Below are 21,024 nucleotides of genomic sequence, written 5' to 3'. Positions count from 1 at the left end.
GGGATGTAGAAGAATGAGCATGAGTTTTGGAGGCTGAGACTTGGGCTCAAATCCAGGCTGAGTGATCTTGCACAAGTTAATCTCTGGGAGCCATGGGTTTCTTATTCTAAGGAAAAGGGGATTGAAGGGCTGGGGGAGAGATTAAATAAAGCAGTGTAAGCAAAATGCCTGTCCCGTATTGGGTGCTGCAAAGTTCTTTCACTCCCTTCAGGGTGTGGAGGAGGGAGGAGAGGTCCCCCTTCCCCCTCCACCAGGCTTCTGGGGTTGGAGAGGAGAGGGTGCCACTAGGTGGCGCCCTGGCTCCACATTTGCTCCCCACCTTGCCTCCCCCAGCACTTAGTGCCCCAAATCTCGCACCCCAACCCACTGACCCCGGGCCTGCCCCACTGACAAGCTCTCCCAAGAAGCCCCAGACCCTCCAGGCTACTCTTTAGGAAGTCCTTCCTGACTCGGCTTCTCCGGAAATCCCGCAGTGTGTGTGCAGAGCTCGGGGTGGAATGATGTGGTGTGACTTCAGCCCAGGTCAGAGGAGCCTAGTCAGTTACCGGGGGAGGGACTGCAGGCTCCACAAGGGGGCTGTGATTGATTCCTGTCCTCTTCAGCAAGGGCTGATGTAACACAGACTGACGTGCCAGGCGCTGTTCGAGAGCCCCGTGTGTATTAGCTCACTGATCAGGTGTGGGGTGGGATGGGGCAGGGCGGGCTGGGGATGGAAGAAGGTCCACTCGTTCAGTCTGTTCTGTCCCAGAAACAGTGAGGCCCTGGGAATACAGGGGCGCCTTGAGGAGCTTTACAGTCGGGTGGAGCCCGCTTTCTGCAACAGGAGAGACTGCAGTTAGACCTAAGGAAGAATTTCCTCCTAGGCAGAGGGTCAGTGATGGGCGCTGTAGGGGGCTTTAGGCAAGGAGTCTTATATTTCTGGAGGGGGTGGGGTTGGGAGGAGCAAGCACAGGTTGGCCCAGGGCCAGGGCCTGGGTTTGGCCTCCTGGCTCTGTGACCATCGTCCCTCAGGAGGAGGCCTAGTTTAGCCTGTTCATATTGCTCGTCCCTGCTGGTGCTCAGAATTCATGCGGCCTGAGCAGCTGACTGGTGACCTTGGACTTCCAGGAGAGACTCAGATTAGAAGGTGGGCAGGCTTCAGTGTCCTTGGAGGGGACACAGACTGGCCTCCCTGGGTTCCCAGAGGGTGTTGACTTCACTTGGGCCGCTTGTGGCTGCTCACTTTCATTTCTAGGCCCATTTCCGTCGTTTGCATAACGAACTCTCAGGGAGGCTAAGAAGTTCCCCCAAGCCCCCTCCTCTTCCTGACCCGTGCAGGAAGTAGACATGCTGAGTTGCAGGTTTTTGAAACTGCTGAATAGGAGAAAAAGAGAGCCATGAACCCAAGGGGTATGTTGGGGAGGATCAGGGCACCAGGGACATTGGTCACTCAGATTACCCTCTCTGGGGCGCCCTTGACCCGTGATCCTCGTGCCCATCTCCGGTTATGAGGCTCCCTCTCCATCACACCCACAGCAGCACTGGTAGAGAGGGGACCCCAGGTCCCAGGTCATAGATCAGCGGATGGAGATGAGCCAAGGGAGGCTGGAGCTGGGGGACAGCACTCCGTCCTTCCCAAGGGCTTGGGGACAGCTCCTGGCTGGGTGGGGGTTGGGGGTAAGCCTGTGGGTAGACCCCCTGGACTCTGCCAGCATCCCTGCTGGCTCCCAGGGTCCGGTCTGGGTCCTTCCAGTGTAAACATTTGGTATTTTGAGCACTTGGCTTTTCTGCCCTTTCCTCTGGGTGCTCCCCCACCTAAGAGCTCAGCTCTGGGGCCGTTTGGGGGAATCGCTGGATTTAGGGGTCGCCCTCTTGGCCCTTTCCCTCTCAAAGGGAAACATTCTGCTTCCTTTGGCCAGCCCCCCAAATTCATTTCCCAGCTGTCTCCCAACCTGCTATTCTTCTCCTATCTGTGCCCTTCATTCTTCAGCCTCGCTCCCCTTCCCAGGCACCTCCAGCTGCCATCTCTCCACTGCCCTCAGCAGGGCCTTCTCTCAGTAATGCCCCTTCAGCTGTGACCTCCCCTGGGACTTCTCCCATCCTCCCTGCCTCCCCAGGTCCTCCAGGCCCAGCCTTTCCCCACTGCCTTCCACTCACACCCATCCTGGGGTGATGGGGTGGGGGTAGTGGTTAGCATGTGGGGGTGGGTCACCTTCAAGCCTGTACCACCCCTATAAGCTCCTTGAGAGGCATGTGTTCTTTTTGAGAACCACTCCTAGCCCTCTCTGCTGGGCCCAAGGACAGATATGGGACTGGCATCTCCATAGCTGTTGCCATGGAAACCTCCAAGGGCCACCTTGATGCAGGGACATCTCCTCATCTAGTCCTGTTCTGGGCTGCAGGTGTTCCTGGTCCCTTCACACTTCTCATGCTCACAGCCGGTCTAGTAGGGACACTGCAGGGAGGGGGTGGGGGCTGTTGCCCCCAAACCCAGACAATAGTCCCTCCCCTCCCCTTTCACCACTCAGCCGCCTGAGCCACAGAAGCCCCTTGTCAACCAATTCTTGTTGAGTTGTCGGTGCTCCCTACCCCTCCCCTTGCGGGCCTTCCCTTAAGGGTGCTACCCCTCTCTTGGGTAGCCCTTGGCTTCCAGAATAGGCCCTGTCCTTCACCCGTTCTTCATCCTGGGCCAGATGGAGGCCCAGCCCAGCTCTCTTCTAACTAGACCTTTGGCCTGGGCAAGCTTTGAGTCAGAAAACCCAGTCTCAGGTCTCCACCACTGCCCACCTGTGGGTCTGGGGCATGATGTCCGTCCTCGCTGTAGGGCTCAGCTTTCTCTTCATTAAAGTGGAGACTGTAGACACCGTCCCTCATAGGTTGTTGTGAGAATGAAATGAGTCACTGTAAGATAAATGAAAAGCATTTTCAAACTGTACAATACTGTCTAAAATAGTAGTTATTTTTATTTTACTTAATCTCTAAGGGGAAACTGGAGTCTCTGTGAGCAACTGATATAGGAGGAGAGAGGGTGTTGGTTCCCAAACCACGTAGCAGGAGCTGGCAGGGAAAAGATGCTAAATAGCATTCAAGTCCCAACGCTGCACTAGGTGCCGTGGGGACCCCAATCCTTGCCCCTCTGGCTAACTGGATTAGTTCAACATAAAGCAGAATTTTAAAAGTATTTTCCTAATAGTGCTAAGGAGGAGTCAGCCAAAGGGGTGAAGAGGAAGGAGGAGTGGCCTTTGAGCTGGACCTTGAAGGGTAATAGGATTTCAGTGATGGGGGAGGGGATTTCAGGCTGGGCAAAGGTGAGGCCTGAGTGTGAGTGGAACAGGCTTGTGGCCAGATGGTTAAGTTCCTGTTCATGAGGGAGCACATGTTCCTACAGGCCTGCCTGCAAATCTCCGGGGCAACTTTACTACAAGAGATGGGAAGGGTGCCACTGGAGGCATTTGGGGGGCACGGAGGTGCCTGTGTGAGGGAAGATACATGTGGGTGCAGTGTAGCTGGCAGCCAGAGGGAGGGAATGGAGAGATACGAAATTGGAGGGAGGTAGGAGGTATCAGCCAACAGCCCGAGGAGAGAGAAGACATTTAGAGCAGTGAATTACAATGGCTTGGCCTTGGATGGCACAAGGACAGGGGAGTGGGAGGAGTCAAGGACACACTCAGCTTCTCAGCCTTGTGACAGGTGGATGTCATCTTCAAGCAGTGCCGGGAAAGCAGGAGGAAAGGTGAAGCAGGTTTTGTAGGGGATCGGGGGAGGGGGAAGGAAAGCACTGGGCTTGATTTTGCAGGATATGGGCCTGGGAATAGAGCCAGCCTCCCAGCAGCTCACTCTCTGCTCCACCAACGTGCACGTCCCCACCTCCTGGTCCTTGTGCCCCCTCCACCCACAATTCCTCCCCAGGGCAGGGCCCCTTTGGAGAAATTCTTACTAGCGTGGGACACTTACCTTTACTGAGCCTGAGGGGAGGCGCCCAGCTGAGGGGAGTGACTTGTCCACTGAGGTCATCACTGGGACGCTTTCCAGCATCAAAAGGCCAGGTCAACCAACTGGGGCAGGACAGGCAGAGACGTGAAGCTACGCGCTGTGGAGAGCAAAGTGTCAGCAGCCCCCTTTGGAAGGTCACTTGCCCAACAGAGAACCATAAATGCTTTTGTGCATCTGGAATGTGGCCTTGGGGCCCTTGCAGAGGCAGCTGTGTAGGGAGGGACCAGGGCAGAAAGAGTGACATGAGGCCTGCAAAGAAACAGGCCACCCCTCTCACCTACTTGGGCCACGAACTTCTCAGAGCCCTTCTGTCCCTCTTATCTCACTGAGAAGTAGACCTGGAAGAAGGTAAGACCATGACTATCTCTATTTTACAGATGAAGAAACTGAGATAGAGATGAGGTGACTTGCCTAAGGTCCCGTCATAGCTGGATAGTGACATGGAGGAAGACTGGCCCCCAGGCAGCCCTTAGGACACTAGTGCGCATCTGAATTGTCCAGGACCACTGCTCGCCACTCCCCCACCCCAAGCTGACCCGGAGGTTGGAAGCAACAGCTGAGCTCCCATCTGTGGTTCTCTTTAGCTGACTCCTCCTCCCTGAGCCTGTGCACCCCCCACTTCAACTACCTGGGCACCTGGCCCTGGAGGAATGTCCTCTCTAGCCATCACTTGCTACCTTCTTGATCCCAGCTTGTGAACAGGAGAAGGCCAGCTTTGGAGGGGCCCTTCGTGAGCATCAGTCCACCACTTTTGTTGTTCAGAGGTGGAAACTGAGGCCCAGAGAGGGAAGTGACTTGTCCAAGGTTACAAAGCTTGCTAGGGACAGAGTGGAGACCAGAGCCCAGGGCTGCTGACCCCTGACTGAGTCCCCCTGGTCCTCCTCCCTCCCCTCTCCTCCTCTCTCTGGCTCTTCAAGCTTGGAATTTAGGCTCTGAGGTGAGCTCTGGGGGAGCTGCTTGCTACAAGACAGGTTCTTCCTTGTCCTGTCCATGAGCGCTGACTTGGCTCAGGGCTCCTTCTGCAGAGATGCCTGGCAATGGCCACAGGGGGGCAGCAGCAGGAGAGACAGGAGGCTGGACCTGCTGAGGACTGGGATGGGAGGGAGGGGCCTCCCGGAGCTGCCCCAGGAACCAGAGCAACTGGGTATGAGGTCTCAGCCTTGAGGATACCCACAAAGCGCCGTTCTGGCCCAGGAGTGAAGTCCTAGCCTCCCAACTCTCCCCGAAAGGGCCCCTATTCATTCACCCATTCATTTATTCATCAGTCATTTTTGGAGCATTACCCTGTGCCTGGCCCTGGGCTGGCACCACTTGATTTGCTTTCCACCAGCCTGGTAAAGGGTGAGAAGAGCACTGGGGGTAAAAACACAGGGAAGGGGCCACCACTCCTGCCAAGGCAGGGCCTGCGTGTCCAGGGGGCCACCCTGGCTGGAAACGGGCCTGGCTCCACCATTTCTAGCTCCTGACTTTGAGACAAGTCTCTCAATCTCCTTTTGAAAATAAACCTCAACCTTTATCACCAAGATTGTTGAAAAACAGTAAAATGAAACCAATCACTCTTTAACAGTAGTTGAAGTGGGATTAATTCCCAGCTCCAAGGTTTACATTCACTACAAAATTATCTAATAGAAAAACAAAAATATTTCCCTAAATTATGAATCTTTGTTCTGAAAAAAATCTCTGTTCTCTCATTGTATTCTGGATTTCGGTAGCCACCATCCTGGGGGATGTTAGTTAAAGTTTTGGAGACTGTTTCTTTTGAAAATGGGAGGATCCTTGCTTGCCTACACTATGCATGTGATAAAACAAGAATATGAAGCTAAAAGTATTTACAAACTATAGTAAATGCTCTGTGACTGCTAGAGGCATGTCTGTAGATGAGTTGATATTAATTTACACATCGCTCAAGATTTATCTTGGCTGTGCTCATTCAATGGTGCCTTTGTCTCCTCAGCCATAAAAATGAAGGTAATATGTCTACCTCCTAATGATGGAAATAATTTGTAGACCAAGGACTGAACAGGAGAGCCCAGCTTTCCACATTGGTGTGCCGGAGGGGTTGTAGCGGCCGGTGAGAGGTTGGATGGTACCCTGGCACCACCTCAAGTGAGCAGCCTCTCTCCTCCAGGGACATCTGCCTGCAGCATTTCTAAAAGCTAGAGAATCCTGCAGAGTCAGAGCTGGCCGACCTGATGTTTTCTCTGGCTTCCCCCTCCCTGGGCACTGAAAGCATCTGGGGAGGGGGTCAGGAGAGGAGTGGGATCCTAAGGCTCTGCCTCTTGGTTGGTTGGTTTGGAATTTTTTGCCCCTTCTCCCTGGAGTGGGACCCCAGGGAGGGAGCACATGTACACGCATCTATTTGATAAATTCCTGGGCAAATCTCTTCATTATAATGAGGCTCAGTGGTCTCAGTGTTTATGTCATATGATCAGCAAAAAGTCTGGCACATCGTAAATGCTCCATAAATAGTAACTCTTGGCTCTGTAAGGGAGAGAGATGAGTGAATTGATCGAAGTGTCGTGTAAGATGCTGTGATAGGGTGAGTCCGGGGTGTAGCAGGAGCACAGGAAACGGGTATCTAAGGCAGACGGGGTCAGGCAGGGAAGGCTCATGGGGGGAGTCAAGACAAGCTCAGTGTCGAAGTGTAAGTTGGAGTGTGTTTTACAGAAAAAAGATGGGAAGGGTATTGCAGGCGTTTGCATAGTTAGAGCCATTTCCAGCTTATAATCAGAGCATCCGGCAAGTGTTAATTCATGTCAATTTTCCCTCTCCAATTTTGGGGTGAAGTCTCTCACGCTCCATTTTTAAACTGTCTTGTAATTGCCTGTCTCCCATGAGAATGGATGCTCTTTGAGAGCAGGCCCTTTTTCATTTACTGTTGCATCTCTGGCAGTACCTGGCACGTTTTAGACATCTGAATACATGTTGAATGAATGAATGAATGAATGAATGAATGAATAGACTTCTCTCCCATCAGCACCCCAAAGACTCAGACTCCCCCTCTTCTCTTTCCCTGTTGTACCACTTCCTTACACCTCTCACCCCATTCTGTCCCTCGTCTGCGAGGCTCCATTGCCCCTGAAGCAATGGTCGTTGAACACAGAGGGCTGATTCACAAGCCACATGTACATTTTTTTTTTTTTTAAATTTGAGTGAGTTTATTCTGAGCTTAAATCTGAGGATTATAACCCAGGGCCTTTCTTCCCGAAGGAAGAAAGGGCACGAAAGAAGTGGGGTGCACAGAGTGGTTATATACCCCCAGAGAGGATGTTTCACATAGGATTGAAATGTCCCTTTTACAATAGTCATGAGTCTGCTTTGTCAGCACAGCGATTGATGGAAACAGCAGGTAGGTCTTCTGTCTCAGAGACCACAGCAGGGTGGCAGTCTGTTGTCTCCAGCTGAGTGGTCACAGGTGAGCTGGGTGGTCAAAGATGAGTGCAGCAATCAGTTCCTCGCCTAAGGAAAGATGCTTATCCCTAAGGAAATGCCAACGTCGGGGGAAGTTGCACCTTTATCTCAAGGGCCTTTGTTCTGGCCATAGGAAATGTCTAAGTAGATATACAATGTGTGCTCAACAGCCACAGTCAGGCCCTTTTGGTAAAAACAAAGTCAGGCCGAATTAGGAAGCCACATGTACATTTACGAGCACTGGCAGAGAGGAGTGCTTGGATCAGCTGGGCAATGACCGTGGGAAGATAAACTGGAATCAGAAGTGTGGAGTTGAAGCAAGGGTAACTGGTCGTGTCACTGAGCCCAGATGGCATCTGGTTCCACGATGGGACAGGCTTACGTTGGAGAGGCAGACCTTGGCACCCCCTGCAGGCTCCCTCTGCCTGGGCAGGGTTGGAGGGGCACTGACAAAGCCCAGCTCCTCCCTCTTCCAGGCTCTGCAGAGCTCTATAAGCAGACCCCCTGCAGGCTAAGGCTGTCTCTGGGTGTGTTAATACAGTGAGCAGGATTCCTTCAAACAGGCCTAGATTTGACCTCCAAGCTGCCCTCTCGGTCGGTGAGGCAAATCTCTCTTTAAATGGTTTGCCCCTTTAGTGAGGGGTGACTCCTAGGGGTAATTGTGTTCCTGAGTGCTGGGGGGCATGTCTCTGTTGTCTGAGGTCAACTGGCTTCCTCAAGCATCACCTTCTGGACCCCTCCATGAGGCCACCGTGTCTGGCATCCCCAAGAACTCTGGCCACTCCCTTCCTGGGTTGTCTCTGCTCATCAGACAATCCTGCTCCCCTCCACTTTCCTGCCTCACCCTTAGCAGAACCCAGCCCTTCTACCCTAAAAATAGCGTCTCACCTTTATGCAGCCCTCTACAGCTTACAAAAGTTTTCCACACGTATCCACTTATTTGATGTTCCCCTTGGTTGCAGAAGGAAGGAAGAGCAGATGTTATATAATGTAAAGAGGTCCATGGGCTAGTGGGGTCCCTGGGAGGGAAGCATTGCTCTGGGGAGTATTGGAGCAGAGAATCTTGGAGGGTAAGGTGGCTGAGCATGTGAATTTGCAGGCTGAATGGCTTCTGGTGATGACAGGGCCCAGGGTGTGTCCATGGGAGCTGGTGTCTGAGGAGGAGAGGAGGAAAAAGCCTTTGGATGTCCGAGGCCAGGTCATTGAGTGGTCAGCGTGTTGGATGGGCTGACCACACAGAGATGGGCTGAAGTCACAGAGAATGATGACAGGAACTGGGTGGAAAAGAAGAGCAGGAGCCTGTGGCTGAGTAAAAGAGAACAACCCCCAGGACTGGTGGTTGTCACCACTGAGGAGGGGACGCGAGGAGCTCAGCCAGGTGGTATGAGCCTTAAAGGGGCCAGAGTTTTCTAAGAGGCTGGGGAGTAATGGTCCAGAAGGGGAAACAGAGAGGTAGGGAGGCCAGACGCAAAGTCTAAGCTGAGGTGCGAGGGCTGGGGAGAAAATGAGCCTCCGCTCGTGAGGGCAGTAGGGGACAGCGAGGTTCAGGTGCGGCAGGAGTGAAGCTTCTGAGAAGAGGCTAGGATATTTCTGATCACCGATTGGGAATTCCAGGGTGGGAGGAAGGTCTGTGTCAGGTGAGGGAAGAGACTCTGGAAGGAAGTCCTGACTCTTCCTAGTGGACTCAGGAGGCAGGAGTGTGAGGGCAGGTAATCCTTTCAGTCTCTGCTGGAGAGCAGGGATTCCAGCTTCCGTGGAGTAATAAATTGGTGAGCTGGAATGTGACCCTATGCTGAATCACAGCTCTAAAATCACAACGTGCTCAGAATAAATAACTCCACATTGGGACGATACTTGAGAATTTTACAAAATGTTTTTTATCATACTTTAACATCTCCTTTCCTCATCTCCTTCTTACTGCAACCCCCTGAGGTGAGCATTAGCACCCATGAAGGAGTGACTTGCAGAACGTCACATTCCTGCGAAGTAGAACGTCACATTCCTGCGAAGTGTCAACATGGGATTAAAACTCAGTGGCCTTAACTCGGTCTTACCTTCTGAACACAGCACTTTCAGAGTTGCTTAAAACAAAACAAAACAAAAACCTCCCTGAAGTCTGTTCTTTTTGCATCTGACCATTGACCATTCTTTCCTTAGCTTCTCTGCCATCTTTTGAATATTCAGGAAATCAATGCTAGGTCTTCCCACCTTATTTCTTGTCTTTACACGACTTTATAGCTCCTAAAATGGAGGTAGTAATGGGTAGTAGGCTCTGTTTTGAAGAGCTCGGAAAAATGCAGGGCAGCGAGTCAAAGCTCCAGGCAACTCCACTTCCTCGACTGGGACCAGCTGCCGGGTGCTGCTGGCAGAGGCGGCCCTGGGGGTTCCGGGAGGGGACCTTACTGCACCCCCCTTACTTCTGCCCCTCCAACTCCTGCTGGGAGCTGGCCTCCGGATAAAACTAGGTAATCTTGCCTAAGGGTGGCTTCAAAGCTGCTTTTTAACCTGTTCTGTTGATGTCCCCTACGTCATTCCCAGCTCTCTCCCTTCCGAAAACTTTTGAAGGGGAAGCTGCGGCTAGAAAAGGGATGTCAGCTTTCTCGCTGGGCTTAAAGAGCCGAACTGACGTGACTTCTCCAGTTATAAAACCTGTTTAACAATTAAAAAGCGTCTGTTCGACTAAGCTCCTCCCCCAGTATGACGTCACCAGACACAACCCTCTTGCGTTATTGCCTCGTTTCATCTCTAGAAAGACCCATTTTCACTGTAGGGCAAATACAGATTTGCCTAAGCACATGCACTAAAATGCACAAATAAAAAGGAAGCTTTGAAAACTTCTTCAACATTATCACGTTTATTCTTTTTCCCGTAATGTTTGTAGGGTTGTGTGCAAGGCAATGTGAGGTTCACCTGAGGAAATTTTAAGACATCATCCCCCTAGGAGGAAAATAGTTGCGTCCAATTCTGTGTCAGCTAAGGAGGCGGGGCCGTGACGGCGGGTTCCGGGCGGGGCTGGACTGTTCTATGTGAGTCCCGGTAGGGGAGCTTCTTTACGGGAGCAGGCTGCCCTGGGAATTAGCCTTCTTTCTCCCCATATTTAAACTTTTAGACATTAATTAAAATGTACAGAAGCACAAATGCGGGCTGACAGTCCTCTCTACAGCTGTGAAGACAGGGGCGGAATCTCCTGGTCGCCGCTCCACCTAGTGGCCGCGTCCATTTTTGCGCCGGATGGTCCGATATAAGGGGTTGGGAGCAGTGCCTACTTCAGGGATCGCAAAGCGTGGCGGCCCCATGGCCCCGCTGGGAGGCGACCCGCGGCTGGTGCTCCTCTTCAGCGGGAAGAGGAAATCCGGGAAGGACTTCGTGACCGAGGCGCTGCAGAGCAGGTGTCCGTGGGGCGGGGAAGGAGGGGGGGAGGGTGGTGTGATCCCCGCATCACGTGACACGGGCGGGGTGTGTTCGGGGTGATGGCGTGAGCTTTGGAGTAGGGGTCCTCGGGTTGCAGGGCTGGTCGAGCGCTGGGCGGCAGGAGGTGGAGGATTGTCACTGTCACATAAAACAGCAGTCTACACATGCTCACCTCGACGAACCAGGCGGCCACCTCTCCAAAGACTAAGCTGTAGGCCTCTGTCTCCAAGAAGCATTAATAACAGTTACTATCAAGGCACTGTTTACTTTTTATACACTATTCCTAATCTGTTACTGGTGAGCAAACTGAGTCACAGATAAAGGATTTGCCTGAGACCACACCCCGGTAGTGTCTGACTCCAAAGACACCTCCTTGCCCAGCGCATCACCTGATACCTGGGGTTTATTGACCCTTTATTGTGTGCCAGGCGCTGTGTGCATAGATGATCTCATTTAACCCTGAAAACCTGTCTGTAGCTGCTGTGTGGTGTTACTGGTCAGTATCTCCATTTAACAGATGAAGAAACTGAGGCTCTGAAAAGATAAGAAACGAAAAATAACAACCCCAAACTTGCCAGCGATGCAAAGTAATCAGCAGATCCAGGACTCAAATTGAGCTTTAGTCTCGCTCCAAGGAATGGGTTCTTTCTGCTTTACCTCACTGCCTTTGGCTCAGTGTTTTCTCCCAAAGCGAGATGTTCCGTGTGGGAGTATTTTTGCTGGGCCTGGGCCAGGAGAGCAGAGGAGCCAGGGAGAAAGTGTAGTGGGGCTTCTCTCCTCTTGAAGGCCAGTGTGCAGGGGGTACCAGGAGGCTGCTTTTGGGCACCACAGGGGTTCTAAGAGGTTGTGGGTAGCCCAGGGCAGGGGGTGCCACCTGAATCTCTCACCACGAAGCAGCCACCACTTTTTCCTAAGTTACATTTCTCCTCGTCCCCAAACACAGAAGTCAGAAGCTCAGGCTCTGGAATTAGACAGTTGGGATTCAAATCCTGACTCACCACTTATTCACATGTGATCTTGCAGAAGTTTCTTATCTACTGTGCCTCAGTTTTGTCGTCTGTGAGATGGGGATAATAATAGGGTGATTGCAAAGATTGAATGAGATAATGCATGTGAAGGGCTTGGAGCAATTCTTGAGCCCTAGTAAAGGTGCAGGAACTAAATGTTGGCTATTATCATTTTCCCAGTTTTGCCTTCCTTACTTGCACGGTTGCTTTGGGTGAATCAGTTCTCACTCAACCTCACTTTCCTCATCTGAACCGTGGAAATAAGAACGCCTTTCTCACCCTGTCAGTGGTTAAGTGAATCTGTGAGCATCTCAGATCAGGGCAGGAATCACGTGTCTTATTCACATTTGTGTCACCTGGATCCCAACACTGTACCTGACAAATGGTGGGTTGAATAAACTGAACAACTGAATGAATGAATGATTTATGCTGTGGTGACTAAGTCAGTTGAGACTGAAATGCCCCTGGCTGTGAGACAACTCATTCAGGGGCCTGGCAGTAACTAATCGAGCCAGAGTATTGCCAGGCATGGATGGTCACACTGTAATTATCATTTTATTTGTTTGACCTGTTAGTTTCAGGGCTCTTTCACATTCGAGTTTCAGAATAATCCTGTGGGAGACAGAACAGAGACTGTTACCCCATTTTACAGATGAGGAAATAGGATCAGAGAAGTTGAGACCTGACAGAGTCACATAGACACCAGTAGCAGAAATGGGACTTCAACCCTCTGGACTTCTCTCCTGGGGCCTGGAAACTCTAGGTTAACTGGTTTCGGATGTGCCTGTCCCACAGACTCGGAGCTGATGTCTGTGCCATCCTCCGGCTCTCGGGTCCACTCAAGGAGCAGTATGCTCAGGTAGGTGGTCCCTATGTGGCATCTGGTGGCTCGGAAGGAGCCAGCTCCCGGGCTGTGCTGTTGCTTGAGTCACTGGCCGGGTCCCTATGACCACTGCTGGCGGGGTGGTGGACAGCACTTGGTTTTCTGGGGGTGGACCTTTTGGGGGCATTTTGACCTTAAGCTTCTTTCCCATTGGCCTCACTCACTTCAGGCCACCTCCTCAGACCGTGTTCAAGAAAGTGTGTCCAGGAAAGGCTGTGGACGTGAGTTGGCAGCTCTCTTGCTGTGTTATTCGCACATAAAGGTCTGCATGAGTCCCTTTACTCAAAAAAATACGACACCACACATCACCCCCTCAGCTGGCCTGCCACAGCCCTTGGAATTCTCCCCTTAGAAATTCAATCACATGAGTTGTCAAGATATATTGTTAAGTGAAAAAAGAAAGATGTAGAACAGTGTATAGAGAATGCTACATTTGTATAAAAATGGGGAAAAATTGTAAGTATATTTGCTCCTGTATTCCGCCATTCAGCAAATATTTATGAGGTGCCTGCATGTGTTCAGCACCGTTCCAGGTGTTGGGGACATGTAGAACCCTGGGCAGGATTCCTAAGAGACTGTACCATTGGTTGCTTCCGGGGAGGGGAGCTACGGTGCTGGAGAACAGGGGTCGGAGAGAGATTTTTCACTATAAACGAATGTGTATGTTTGGAATTTTGAACCATGTAGGTTGAAACAAAAAGGATTGTAAAAAGTAAACAGGAATTCTTAGGTCCTTAGACTTCAAAAAGGGAACCTGGAGGGTGAGATCAGCTTGCCACACGAGGAAGAGTCCCCTCATCGCTTATGTTTCTGTCCTTGACTCTGGGTGTGCCCTTCCAGGTGCTCATGGTCCCTCAGTCGGTTGGCCTGAGTCTGGCCTTGTGGGGCCACACAAAATGAATTTGTCCCTGTCTTCCGTCTGACAGCCCCATCTCCATGGGAAGCATTCTCCTGTGCCATTGGGTCTTCTCCCACGAGTTAAACAGACCCATTCATAGGATGGCAGCCTGGGGGCTCCTGGGCATAACAGGTTCAGTGGTTCTCAAATTTTTTTAGTAGCAACCTTTCCCGAATGAGATTGGATGCACAAGTTCCTTGTATCCAGTAGACAGACTGAGAGCGACTCTTGGGGGTAGAGGCAGGAGGAAAGAGGGTGGCAGGGGGCTCTCAGCCTTCCCCAGTGGGTCCTGGGCACTTCCGAGGAGCCCCAAGGCTCCGAGGAGCTGTTTGAAAACCACTCATCTACTTCCAAAGTTCCCAGATTAGGCCCCACTCCGGACCTGTGAGCCAGGCTGGGGGTGGGGTGAGCAGGAGTTTGCCTTTTTAAAACCTCCATAGGAGACTCTGATAGGCCAGCCTGCCCCTGCTGTTTGGAAGTCCAGCGCCACTCCATGCCCCACTTCCACTAAAAACAAATCCAAAATGAAATCTTAATGCGTTGGTTTCTTAAGTCGCAATGGGAAATATAATTGACCAGCAGACCGTAATGCTCCTGGTGGCTCTGTGGTAGAACTTGGCAAACTAGTTTACCAACAGGAGGTGGCTGCTAGCCTCACCTTGGAACAGGGCACAGGTGGGTGATTTGACTGGCTGGTCACGACCCCCTCAGTCTGCCGTGAGTTAGTTGTGGGGGCTAGAACCTGAAGTGAGTGATGTTTTTCAGACCCTTTTGGTCCTGGGGCCCTCTGGATGGACCCCTCCTGCTTGTCTGTGTCCCTGGAGAAGGGAAGGCCAGTTTTGCAAGCAGCTCCCCAGGGTGGTCAGAGCAGCCCCTCCTGCCCTCTGGGTCGGAGGCCCCAGGAGTGATGGTGTTTCAGCGGAGGTGCTAGGAATTTGGGGATGAGGAAGGGGGTGAGGGAGAGGAGAGAGATGAGGAAGCCGTGCCTGCTGGACTTTGGGATGGGGGCAAGCAATGCCAGAAGAGGTAATGGAAGGGCATGGAATGCAGTGTTTTCAGATTTCCCACTTTAGTTGAAGGTTAAGCCTGTGCCCAGGGGATGCAAACTAATTTCAGGATTAGTTTAAGCCAGAAATAATTGGGAAGGTAAAACCGTTGTGAAAGAGAAAACCACATCACACATTTAAAAGAAAAATTGAAACAATTTCTGGGTTATCCTGTGACCTTTCTTCCATCTGCCAGTGTCTGAGATTTCTTAGTTTCTAGGGCCCTTTCCCTTGCAGGCCTCTGTCCTGGTGCAAATATCATTAGTCCTTGCATCATCCTGGGGGAGGCGGGCAAGGAAGGGATGGCCCTTCCCCCGTTTCAGGAGAGACCAGCGAGTTTGAAAGGCTGGTGGCATAGACATATGTGCTTTGGCAGGAACATGGCTTGAACTTCCAGAGACTCCTGGATGCCAGCACCTACAAGGAGGCCTATCGGAGGGACATGATCCGCTGGGGCGAGGAGAAGCGCCAGGCTGACCCCGGCTTCTTCTGCAGGAAGATCGTGGAGGGCGTCTCCCAGCCGGTCTGGGTAAGCGGTCTATGCGGCATTAAGAAAACCCGTTTCTCCAGCTCTCCGCCTTTCCCCAAATAATCTCAAATGTGTCTATTTCCCTATTTCCACTGCCACTTCCGTGGTCCAAGCCCTTGCCGTACCCCCCCGGACAATTGTGGTGGCCCCGACACTGGTCCCGGCTTTGGCTCTTGTCCTTTATGATCCTTTTACCACACAGCAGCCAGAGTGACCTTTTAAAAACAAACCAACTCACGTCACTCTTCTCTTTAGAAGCCTTTGTCCTGTTGTTCTGATGAACAAAACCAAAATCCTTAGCATGGACTTCTAGGCCTTCATTGATGGGCTCCTAGTATCCTTTTAGCCTCCTCACTCCTTAAGCTACATCTACGCCGGCCTTCTCTCTGTTCCTCAAATAAATCAGGTTCCTTCCAGAACCTGGGCCTCTGCACGTGTTCTGCCCGCCTGCACTGCCCTTCCTTTCCCTCCTCGCCTGGTTAGGGCCAGCTTGGCTTACCTGGCACCTCACAGGGAAGGCTTCCCTGACACCCAAGCCTTAACTGGAGCTCCCCGTTGGGTGTTCTCACAGCACCTCACTGTTTTCCTCCCTCATTCATTCCGGCAGCCAGGAGTGTCCCCTTGTAGCAGGCATGGGTCCAGAGGATGGGGGCATACATCAGTGCAGAAATGTGAGGGAGCTTACCTTATAGCTGGGGATGGAGGGAGTTAGGCCCTGGTACAGAACCTGTCAGGTGGAGATGAATACCAAGCAAAATAAGCAGGCCACGGGTGTGAGGGGCTCCGGGAAGGCCTCGCTGATATGACGCTTGAGCAGGACCTGACAGAAGAGGGAGCCGAATGGATATTTGTGGGTGAGGGGTGAGTGGCGGATGTGAGGTCTGATGGTACTGGTTCTTCAGAAGAACCTGGACTTCCTCCGAGTAAGATGGGGCCTCATTGGAGGGTTTTGAGCAGAGGAGCGACATTATCTGATGTAAGGTTTAAAAGGCTCCCCCTGACTGTTGTGGGAAGGGCAAGAGTGGAAGCAGAGAGGCCAGGTTGAGGATCTTTCTGGAAGACAGGCAGAGTGGCTGTGGCTTGGCTCCGAGTGGTGGTAGAGTGGAGAGCAGGGGTTGATTCTGCACAGATTTTGAAGATAGAACCAGTAGGATTTACCGGTGTGTTGGCTATGGGGTGTGAGAATAGGAGATGGTGCAAAGGATTTTCTTCTGAGCAGCTGAACAAATAGAGTTGTCATTTTTGAGACGGGGAAGGCGCGGGGAGAAAATCAGGAGTTCTGCCCTGGCGGTGTTAAGGTTGAGATGCTTGTTGGTATGACTGATGACGCGGTTATTAGTAAAGCTGCGTGTTTAGCGTCTGTCTCTCCCACTAGACTGTACGCTCCTCGAGGGCAGGCACCAGGTCTGTTTTGCTCACCACTCTATCCCCAGTGATTAGCACAACACCCGCCACCCGGTGGGTGCTTGCTCTAATACCTATTTACTAATTGTGTGAGTGAACATATCAGCTGTGTGGACAAGCACAGCTGGGCCCTTTATTCCCTGATTCATTCACTCATTGAACATATGCGCCTGCGTGCTCATTGTGTATCAGATGGTGCACTAGGGCCAGGGAGATAGCAGTGAATGAGGCCTAACCCTTTCCGCTCTGGAGCTGACCCTGGGGAGGGCAGACAGACAATAAACACACAAACAAACTAGTAAATAGTGATGATTTCGAGAGTAGTTAGTGCTCAGAGGAAAATAAACAGCATATCAGGATCGAGAGGGACAGGAAGGGAGCCAGGGTGGGAGGGAAAGCCTCTCTGAGGACGTGACCTTTGAGCAGAGACCTCCACGAAGTGAGGGTACCTACTTTGTGATTATCCAGGGAGAGGGAGTAGCATGTGCAAAGGCCCTGAGGAGGAGATGTGCTTGACATGTTTGAGAAACAGCGAGGAGGTGAGTGGGCTGCAGTGGTGTTAATGAGGGGAAGACGATGGGGAACAGGTGCTGGATCTTGTAGGGCCTTGTAAATTGGGGTGAGAGCTTTGGATTTTATTAGAATGATGGAAGCCTTTGAGAGGTTTAGGGCAGAGGACTGACAAAAATCACATTTATGCTTTAAAAGGTGCTGGGGGCAGGGACCAGTTAGAGTATCTGTTTCTGGCCTCAGTTTGCCCATCTGTGGAATGAGTGAGTTGGACTGGCTGAGCTGACTTCAAAGCATGAGGCCTCTTCCGCACAGCAAGGACTGACACAACCACAGCACACGCATGTGACCATGGCAAAGACACTGTGGGCAGAGCTGGCTGTGGGCTGCAGTGACCAGGGAGGGCTGCCTGGAGGGAGGAGGGAGGTCTGTCCCAGCTGGTTGGGTGATAATGGGGAATGGGGCTACACTTGTCTGGGTTCTGTAGAACCCCCTCCTAACCCTGCACTCCTGCTTATACGGAGTGGGGCTGGGTCTCCCCTCTTTTCCCCTCACCCCCCGCCACTGCCCTGCTGCTCCCTACACCATGTCCTTTTGGTCACCTGTCTGTGTCCCTTCCCTGCAGCTCGTGAGTGACACACGGAGGGTGTCTGACATCCAATGGTTTCAGGAGGCCTACGGGGCTATGATGCAGACCGTCCGAGTGGTGGCCTTGGAGCAGAGCCGACAGCAGCGGGGCTGGGTGTTCACTCCAGGTGAGCAGCTTACAACCTTTGCGCCCAAGGCCCGGTGCCCGGGCCGGCCACCCCGCGTGTCCACCAGCCACCCACTCCTGTGCTCCAGGTCTTCTGCTTTCTCCCCGGCAGGCCGTGGGGGAGTGAGTGAGGGATTTTAAAAGGGAATCTGAGACCTGGGCCTGAGCAGTGCCCCCAGATTAGAAAGTGGATTGGGGTAGGGGATGGTATCCTTGGGGGTCCAGTTCCCCCTGACCTTGGCCTGGTGCCCTTAGCTGGGCTTTCTTCTTTAGGCCAGGGGGCTTCTGGAAGTCTGGCTGGGACCCACCTCCGTGGGCCTTCCCCTTTGCTTTCCAACCTGGTTGGGGGCTGACAGTGGGTCGGAGGACAGGCCTGACAAACCCCACTGCTGTTTGAGTAATGGGGGTGGGGGGCAAGAGGAAGCTTTACTACGGAGCCTCAGTTATGCAGGCCAGAACCTGGACTGTGGCAGTTCAGGGGGTCACAGCTCAGGCCTCTTTCCTGCCCTGGGTCACTGACTCGGGAAGTTCCGATCCAATGGGTCTGACCCCTCCCAAGGGCCGCTCATCTTCTGGCCCCCCCATAGGCCGGGCCTGTGCTCAGAGTGCCTTATACACATCATCTCACTTTATAGTCACAGCTGACCATCCAGGTCGATGCTGTTGTCACCATTCTCATTGCCAGATGAGAATGGCATGTACTGCCTCCCGAGGGGGTTGAGTCAGGGATTTAGGGATAGAAATTGATGCAACCAGCTTCCCATGACATGAAAATGCAGTGCCCTTTTGGGTTGTCTGTGGTTTTAGGTGACCCGGTCCACCCTCTGTAGGTGGTGGCAAGTAAAGAGTTTAGTCAGCAGGACCCTCTGTGGGTGCCCAGGGGCTATGGGCTGCTGAACCTGCTGTTCTGGTGTTTCAGGGGGTGAGGAAGTGCCCTCTGCGGTAGGTGACTTGGCCCGGGAGTGGCAGAGGGGAGGCAGAATGGGGCTCCATCTGGGGCCAGCTGGCCTCGGTGCCTGGTGTTCGTCTGGAGGGACGGGGCCTGACCTCGCCATGCCTCCTCCACAGGGGTGGATGACGCCGAGTCAGAATGTGGCCTGGACAACTTCGGGGGCTTCGACTGGGTCATCGAGAACCACGGAGATGAGCAGCGCCTGGAGGAGCAGTTGGAGAACCTGATAGAATTTATTCACTCCAGACTTTAGTGGTCAGGCGCTAGGCGTGAGCCAGGGGCTGCCTGGGTGAGGGGGAGGCTGACAACGTTGGACATGTGGTTGCTGATGCTGGCCGAGATGGGGAGGCAGACAGAGGGCCTGGGTCTAGATTTCTGGGGGGGGCTGGCAGATGTCAGACGAGTCAAGAAACCCTGTGGGGACCTCATTTCTTTATGGAGGGGACAGCCCTACCTCTTTAGGAAGAGGCTTAGAGGGCAAGAGGGGTGAATTGGCTGTGCTTGAAGCAGGATCATCACCATCTCCAGAGGTGCCAGGCCCGTTGGTCTGCGGTGGCCTTGCTTCCCCATCCGCATGCTCTCAGCTCCTTGTTCTAGGCAAGAGCCTGAGGCTCTCCAGTGTGGAAACTAATAAACCTCCTTGGAGCACACACTCAGCTGGACATGTCTCATTTCCCAGTTGCCAGCCCTGCCTGTGTGGACTCAGAAGGGCCTGGGCTGTCCTGCTGGCTGTGGGTTCCTGCTGTGCCTCTTGCCTGGGCTGGAACATATCCTGCAGAGTCTGACCTCAGCCAGGCTATTCAGGTAACTGGCCTGTTTGTGTCAGAGGCAGGATTGGGGTCTGAGGGTCTTCTGGGATGGCCCCAAGAGAGGCTCAGTGTTCCACAGAAAGTGCTACCAGCAAGTACCCAGGGGAACTGAGACATCACAGAAGGGCAGAGCCACTGGAGATGCATGGCTCTTAGTAACCCTGGTGTGGCCCTGGGCGAGTTGTATCACCATGAGCCTCAGCTTTCCCACAGAGAGCTTTGGACTTGACCCCTTTTATTTATATAGCCTTCTACAATTTCTCAATTTCTTCTAGATTCTTCACAGCCACCCTGTGAAATGGCAAGAGAGTATTTTCACCTGCGTTTAGCAGATGCCAAGACTAGAGAAGCGAAACAACTTGCCCAGGGTTAGAGGGCTAGTAAGTGTTGGTGCTCCAGCTAGAACAAAGGCTGCCAGACTCCTGGCCAGGGCTCCTTCGGCCACATGCCTGCAAAGTCCCATGGCTCCTTGCCATCCTCAGACCTAACCTGAGCACCCCAAATCTCTGGCCCTGGCTTTGTTCTCCTTCCACAAATTCTGTCAGTTCTCACCGATAAGGGGACCACCAAAGAAATTGCATCAGTTTCGGCATGACCCAAACTGAACTTTACACGTTCCTGCACAAATTTCGGCCTCCCTGGATCGCCTTTTCTCAATACTATGCCCTGGCTCTTGCAGTTAACCAGGCCCGACAGCCTGACAGTCATCGTGGACTCTCCATGCCCCCTGACTGCTGTGGCTAATTGGTCACCAGGTTCTGTTAGCCTCCCCTCCCTGTGTCTTCCCTCTGGGAGTCACTTTGGCACTGACCTCGGGTTCCCTGGCACCTTGGGGTTCCCCTCTGTCTCTCCTGTAGACTGAGAGCTCCTTGAGGAATGGGCCTGGGCCTGTTCGTCTTTGTGTCCCCAGTGCCTGCTGCTTGGCAAGGGTAGTGATGGCAGGGCATGAGCAGTGATCACTGAGGGCCCACCGTGCACCAGATACCATGTTAGATATTTTAATGCGGCCTCGGAAAGAGCTTTGAGAATTAATGAAAAAAGAAATGAATGAAAGAGTATTGACCAAACTTCAGGCTCTCAGGTGCTAGTTTAACAACCATCACCTCAATGATGGTTTTAATAATAATAACAGCAACAATGACAACAACTGTGTTTTTTTCAGGATTGCTCCGCAATCTGCCAGGTGCTGTGCAAAAGCCTTTCATACAGAGGTAGATGTTTTCATTCCCCCTTAACTGGGGAACCCCTGGAGGACCCTGGTGGATCCTGCCAAGGGCACAGGAGTGATGGCAGAGCCGGCACTTGGGCGTGTATCTGCCTCCCACGCCTGCGTCCAGAAGCCCTGTGTTTATCGCCTTCCCCAGGGAGGGTGTCCTTCCGTGTGGGGGATGCCGCGGTGCCTCCTTAGTTTTGAAAGCAGCCAATCTCTGCCTTCTCA

The 21,024-nt window shown here is 52.6% G+C and overlaps 1 protein-coding gene and 1 long non-coding RNA gene across 8 annotated transcripts; one reads left to right on the top strand and one right to left on the bottom strand.

The window, feature by feature from the left end:
• Positions 1-42: 42 nt before the first annotated feature.
• On the bottom strand, positions 43-4,050 carry LOC106828520 (uncharacterized). The gene is made up of 3 exons (XR_011498214.1): positions 3,934-4,050; positions 2,767-2,880; positions 43-814 (listed from the first exon to the last, which is right to left on the bottom strand). It is a non-coding gene; the product is annotated as an uncharacterized lncRNA (long non-coding RNA).
• Positions 4,051-10,358: 6,308 nt separating this feature from the next.
• PMVK (phosphomevalonate kinase) lies at positions 10,359-19,433 on the top strand. 7 transcript variants are annotated; one of them, XM_014837093.3, is made up of 6 exons: positions 10,381-10,772; positions 12,597-12,660; positions 12,854-12,946; positions 15,005-15,157; positions 17,697-17,826; positions 18,894-19,433. In XM_014837093.3, exons 1-6 carry the CDS (start codon positions 10,615-10,617, stop codon positions 19,028-19,030), a joined length of 735 nt encoding a protein of 244 aa, XP_014692579.1. In that variant the 5' UTR covers positions 10,381-10,614; the 3' UTR covers positions 19,031-19,433. The 7 variants fall into 7 exon arrangements, with proteins under 7 accessions (XP_014692580.1, XP_014692579.1, XP_070353655.1 ...); XM_070497554.1 differs by having other exon boundaries at positions 12,454-12,660; XM_044757717.2 differs by having other exon boundaries at positions 10,388-10,772; positions 12,565-12,660.
• Positions 19,434-21,024: the final 1,591 nt, after the last annotated feature.

The sequence above is a fragment of the Equus asinus genome, chromosome 25, assembly GCF_041296235.1.
Source record: "Equus asinus isolate D_3611 breed Donkey chromosome 25, EquAss-T2T_v2, whole genome shotgun sequence".
Lineage (NCBI taxonomy): Eukaryota > Metazoa > Chordata > Mammalia > Perissodactyla > Equidae > Equus > Equus asinus.
The sequence above is the reverse complement of the archived record's forward strand: the minus strand, read 5'-3'. Positions and strand labels throughout refer to the sequence as shown.

Coding starts and splice junctions, on each gene's coding strand:
- PMVK (XM_014837093.3), top strand. CDS start 10,615: ATGGTCCGATATAAGGGGTTGGGAGCAGTGCCTACTTCAGGGATCGCA. Junction 12,947..15,004: donor TGTGTTATTCGCACATAAAG/GTCTGCATGAGT, acceptor GTGCTTTGGCAG/GAACATGGCTTGAACTTCCA. Junction 15,158..17,696: donor GCGTCTCCCAGCCGGTCTGG/GTAAGCGGTCTA, acceptor CCTTCCCTGCAG/CTCGTGAGTGACACACGGAG.